This window comes from Puccinia triticina, chromosome 16A, assembly GCF_026914185.1.
Source record: "Puccinia triticina chromosome 16A, complete sequence".
Taxonomy (NCBI): Eukaryota; Fungi; Basidiomycota; class Pucciniomycetes; order Pucciniales; family Pucciniaceae; genus Puccinia; species Puccinia triticina.
Window position 1 is genome coordinate 1304030 of NC_070573.1, and position 6266 is coordinate 1310295.

At 48.8% G+C, this 6266-nt stretch overlaps 1 protein-coding gene across 1 annotated transcript; it reads left to right on the top strand.

Moving 5' to 3' along the window:
* Positions 1-468: 468 nt before the first annotated feature.
* Positions 469-993, top strand: PtA15_16A141 (uncharacterized protein; the record flags this gene model as incomplete). Its single annotated transcript, XM_053163802.1, has 1 exon — positions 469-993. The coding sequence occupies one exon, from the start codon at positions 469-471 to the stop codon at positions 991-993; it is 525 nt and encodes a 174-aa protein (XP_053027790.1).
* Positions 994-6266: the final 5273 nt, after the last annotated feature.

Here is a 6266-nt window from a genome sequence, read left to right on the forward strand (position 1 = left end):
TCACACCTAGGTCCCTGCATACCCCCTTTTTCGCAGGCAAAATAAAATCCCTGGGAAACCCAGAATACCCAAAAAACCTGGGTCTCTGACTTAATCAAAATTGGACCACGGAGCCGGCCCACACCCTCCCCCCTGGGGGCCCCATCGCCGATCATAGTACAGCCCGGTGAGAACAGTACATCTACATCACTCACCACCCATCCACATATCACTCCCCCGGGTACACATCACACCGGCCGCACCTACGTCTTATGCCGCCGGGCCAACCCACATTACACCACCGGCCATTGACCTCACTCAAATTTGAAAAACCGCACCCGACCTGTCATAAAAAACAGTACCCCACCACTCTTGATTCTTCCCCATCACAACATGTAAGTGGCATATGCCAAATCCAGGAATTAAAGACCGCGTAGTTGACACATTTTTGGGTTTGAATTTCTCTCAGCACTCGCCTCAAAATCCAAGATGCCAATCACCCGAATGCCTGTCCGTGGGGGAAACCATACCCAGGCTCTCCGTCAACAGATTTACTCTGACAGAAACGCAGCCACCTTGGCGCGGCTACAGCGACAACAGCAGTTGGATCACCAGCGTGAACAAGCAGCTCAGCCGCCCTCCATCAGAAACCTCTTGGATCAAACAAACCCAGCCTTTGATTATCCGATTGATGCGCAGCAGGAATCAAACAATTCAAATCAAGCTGAAGACGAATCCAATTGGGGTACTTTTGGTGAAAATGAAAATGAACCTGACAAAATTGATTTGGTGATTTCTTCTTACAAAGAAAAATACCGGCAAGAAGCACGCGAATATAACTGGGCAGTACTACTTCGTCAGCTCCAAAGCAAGTATATGAAGCTGAAGGTTACAACAAAGAACTGGGCCGGCCCCAACTCTTACGATAATTTTGCTATCTGCTCTCCCAGCTGCTCTAAACGGTATAATCGACCAGTTGATCTGGTGGACATACGAGGTAAGAAATTTGGTTGATTCTTGTGTTCCTACAAAGCACTGATCAATGTAAGAAAGCAGGTCAGGAGCGAAAGATAATTCAATTCTGCAAATGTACTCTAGATGGAGTTCGGCTTCTTCAGCATGGTTATATCGCAGGTTCACCGATCAAACCCCAAACAGCATTCCCAGTACCGATCCTTATCTTCCATAATTACCTATGGAAACATAGCCACATAGGAGCTCTGCCATTTACACTTGCTCTCACTGCTTGGCTCGAACCTTGCTCGCAACGGCTGTGTGCTCGCAATCAGAAACATGTAGATTATTTCAATCTATTTTACTTAGCATCTCTTGTTCAATTGTGACTGATGGTGTCTTGGTTCCATTTTTCTGATTATAGGCTTGGGAGATGCGAAAGCCATTCACACTGCAAGTATATTTGGCTGGGATGAAGTCATCCCAGTTTAACTGGGATGCACTCAACTGATTTAAAATGGGTTGATCTCATCTAATAAAATATAAACCCAAGGGGGGTACCTTGGATTTATATTTCATCAGTTGAGATCAACCAAGTTTAAATTGGTTGATTTCATCCCAGTCTAACTGGGATAAGCTCAACCCAGCCAATTATGCTGGCAGTGTCACGGCAGCTGTTGATCTGTTCTGTTTACTCAGAGACAATGCGAGCACGCTTTTTCATAACTCCTTGAAGCTGAGTGAGGCGGAAACACTAGCATGTACATCATTCCCTGCCTGTTTTGGTCCACGGCCTCCCAACCCAGATGATTACCTGGAGGAAACTCAAGATCGTGTGATATTCTGCCTTGATGGGAACTTTCAGCATCGTCACCAAGCAAGTTCAAGCCGCAATTACGAAGCCCTTCACACACCTAAAATTTTTCTTTCACAAACTGAAGTCAACCAGGCTTCTCATGACATCTGAGCCAAAGAAGCTGAAGGGATGACACCGGAGCAGGTACATACAATGGCTTTCACTTTCCTGATTTTGATCATCAACTAACGTCTGATTCAAACAGACCAATTGATGTACAGAATCACACAAGGCTGCCGACGATAAACGCAGTGAATCAACTTGGAAGGGGTGTGATGACACCGGCCTCATGGGCTGCTGTTGTTGGCACAACAGAGCGGTTTACCTGGCCAACATCTATAAGTCGGGTGAGCAGAGACACTTCCCGATGGCTCTGATCCAACGAGTTCTCTCAGTGGTTGAACCAACTCAAAAAGTTGGGATACTGTACGATATCGGGTGCAGCATGGATAAGTACATTAGGCTGGTATGTATTGTCTTTTTCATGAACCTTGGAAAGACCCAGGAAACCCCCCATAAATGACCGTAACCAAAATGTATGGATTTTTGGGCAAAAACCAAAAATGGTACGCACAAAATGTGTATGAATGACCTTTTTTTTGGTCAAACGTACACACCACAAAGGTATGAAAAAAAGGCTGGGGATGGGAGGGTAGTAACTTAAAATGTATGCGAGTCAACAGGGAAAAGGTCCTAGTGCTCCTCTTTGCACCCCCCCCCCCCTTGGCACACAACCCGCTCGATGACCGGCAGACACCGGTCATTGAGTGGGGTTCAGCCCACTCGTGTGCTGGTCATTGAGTGGGTTGTGTACCCTCTCAATGACCGGTGTGTGCCAGTCATTGAGTGGGTTGTGCACCCACTCGATGACCGGACTGTGCCCATCGAGTAGGCTGAGACCCACTCGATGACTGACGTGTGCCGGTCCTTGAGAGGGTTTAAAGATCCTCAATCTGAGTTTTTTTTTTCTATGTTTATGCATGCCCGGTGCCCCCTGCAAAGAAAAAAATGGTGGGCACGGAGAATGTATGGAAAGTTGGGAAATACTCTGAGCGTACGCACGAAACGTGTATGAATGAGGTCAAAAAATGTATGAATTTTGGCTAAATTCTGGATTTTAGGTTACGGTCGTTTATGGGGGGTTTCCTGGGTCCTACCTTGGACCGTTTTTTTTTTTTTTTTATTATTATTATGGATAAAAGAGGTTGCAGATACTGGCAGATCCTGGTCAGCTGTAAAGAGGCTGCTGAGTTTCTCCGCTCTGATTCCGCACAGAAGTCTGGGTGTGGATATTCAGGGCGGTGGATACAGCACATGCCGCCAAATTGGCCCCATGTCAGATTGATCCCACCAGTCTCAACCCACCGCAACCCCACCTCCCCCCAGCCCCCCAGTAACGAGCAGTTCTCTCCCCCAACCTCCAACAGTCCACTAGCTGCCAGTATCCTCCCCTCCCCCCCTCCATTTTCCAATTTGGTTCCTCACCCGCCACCCACCCGCCATGGCTTACCGGAAGTACGACCCTGGCACCAAGATTTCAGCCGTCCGAATGCTTGCCCAGTCATATTCCAGAGCCTTGATCCGCGAAGCGCTTGGGTTTTTGATCTCACAGCAATCTTTTGACCGCTGGATGCAACTTTACCGTGCAACTCAAAGAGTCATTTGAGATCCTTCCGAATACAAAAAGAGAGGTCCAACTCGATTACTCACTACTGAAGACTGGGTTTTCATCAAAGAGTTGATTCGTTGTGAACCCGGCCTGTTCTTGGACAAGTTGCGACAGCGCCTTTATGATGAAACCGACACCCTTTTGAGTCTTGCAACCCTCCACCGCAACCTCGTCGAGGATATGGAGATCACTTTGAAGAAGGCAAATACCGTGAACATCAAGAAATCCCTTGTTGCGAAGAATGATTTTGTGGAAAGCATGGCGACCGTGCCCGCGGAGTATCTTAAAGGACACCGAGCGGGAAACAACTGATGACAGCAAGGGAGCTGTGTGAGCAAATACAGCGGACGGTCTGACGAGCGTTCAGGTGGAAGCACACCTGATGACAGCAAGGGAGCTGTGTGAGCAAATACAGCGGACGGTCTGACGAGCGTTCCGGTGGAAGCACACCTGCGAGCGTGGAGAAGGTTGGTGAGCGAGTTGAGAGGATGAAACAAGTAGTTGAATGAATTGCAAAACATAGTGATACTAACCTGATGACAGCAAGGGAGCTGTGTGAGCAAATACAGCGGACGGTCTGACAAGCGTTCAGGTGGAAGCACACCTGAGAGATAGATGAGAACACTGGTGAGAAGATATCAGAGATGAAGTTGAGGAAGTGGTGGAACAAGGCATACCTGCGAGCGTGGAGAAGGTTGGTGAGCGAGTTGAGAGGATGAAACAAGTAGTTGAATAGAGAACAACGGAGTGGAAATGATTCTGGACTAAATACAACTACACTAGGTTTCATGACTATCATCAACAAGCTTCTAACCTAATTGAACCGCGTCCGCAGCACGGATCATGAGAGGACCCATGGCCCTGTGCCTCAATATATCTTGTTTTCACTGGTGAGCTCAACGGACTCTGTTTCCACACCACATCCAGCCTCATGGATAGCTAAATAATCCCTTCCTTGTTGTGCAGATGAATCTTCTATCTGCTCAAAGGACTTGCTGCGCAATTTCTCTCGATCCACCAAGGGAGATCAAGCTGATAGGTCAATCATCGACCCCAACGCGACCCGTTTCACTCGTATACCTGCAATTGGGTTCAATGGGCTCCTGGCCTTAACAGTGACCGATCAAAATGTGAAGGGGCGTAATTTTGCTCATTTCTTGAAGTATGCCCTGGTAAGCTCTCTCCCATGCACATGTTGTGATGATGTGAGGTTTTATCTGACCTTCTTTGCCTTGGTCCTAGCTCCCCCGAATGAACCGCTATCCAGATAACAACTCGGTCCTTGTGCTGGATAATGCGCGAATCCACGGTGGGGACTGAATCATTGAGTTTTGTCAGAATGCTGGCGTCAAGTTGCTGTTCCTGCCGACCTACACCCCTGAGCTCAACCCCATTGAGTTGTGTTTCTCTCAGGTCAAGTCTGATCTACGACGCTCTCAAGCCCTGGTTGGATGCGCTGACTCCAAGTGGGAAATCAAACGCACTACCTATCGGGTCGTTTCGGCCAGCCTCTGTCAAAAGCTTTACAAACACGCCGGTTACAAATGTCCTGATATCGACGCCTCACACTCGGACAATGAGGATATTCACCAGTACCATTTTTCTGAATAGTTAATTCCCTCGTATCTTTAGAGTAGTGAATTCCCGTCTTGTGCTTGTTTATCACACCCCGACTGACTGCGTTAGCACAACTTAGCCGATCCCCTGTTACCCTCGATGCCGCATATCTGGCCGTCCGTACCTGTGATAGTTTATTTCCTAGCCTCTGATAAGGCTCTCTTGTTTGGTTGCCAATACCGCATCCATGGTCTCCTGGTTCCCCGCGTCCGTCTGTAGTGTTTCCCCTCAGAACCCCTCAGAACCCCTCAGAACCCCTATGTTTCTCCTTCTCCTCAGAACCGCTGCCTTGTCTGTGCCTGTCACTTAGTAACTGGCCCGCCCAATGATGATCAAGGAAATATAGCTGGTCAACATAACTCGGGCCTGTGTGATGCCCCACATCCGGCCAAGGCCTGCCTGCGATTCAAGCCCCGGCAAGAGTGCCTTGGGTCTGGTTTTCCACCGGTCAGGGCCCAATTGATGAGCTGGTTCGTTCCCAAGATCAGCAATTGTGTGGGTCCATGATGTCGTGGGGCTGGGTAACTGGCGCACTTGAGTGGGGGGGGATCTGGTCTGACTTTCCGATCTGGCCCGCACCTCATGGGGCCCTCAGGCGGTGGTGAGGTGGCCTTGATGCGTGGGTCAGTCACACCATCGGTTGTGGGTCTGATGGCTGCTGTTATAAGAGGCCCAGTCCTAAATTTTCAATACTAGTAGCGCTTGTCCCACCTCATACCTCATTAACAGTATCCCTTCCTCACCTCATGGGGCCCTCAGGCGGTGGTGAGGTGGCCTTGATGCGTGGGTCGGTCACACCATCGGTTGTGGGTCTGATGGCTGCTGTTATAAGAGGCCCAGTCCTAAATTTTCAATACTAGTAGCGCTTGTCCCACCTCATACCTCATTAACAGTATCCCTTCCTTAGTTATAAATCCTCGGTGTGTTCCTTTGACTTCCACCCCTCTGAATTGACCTGTCGCGCTCCTTGTTCTTGCCACACCAACTAACCAACACCCTTCAGATCAGGCTGCCTGTCCATCGTAGCCAAAATTTCTAACCCTCCCAGCCGTGTATTATGCCCGGAAACCCAGGATGAACCTGTGGAATCGCAAGAAGACAGGCCCCCTCGCGAGGGCTCGGTTCATTTGGACTACTTGGTTTTTATGCGGAGTGCTGATAAGTCCAACTTTGCGCACTCCAAATTCTTCC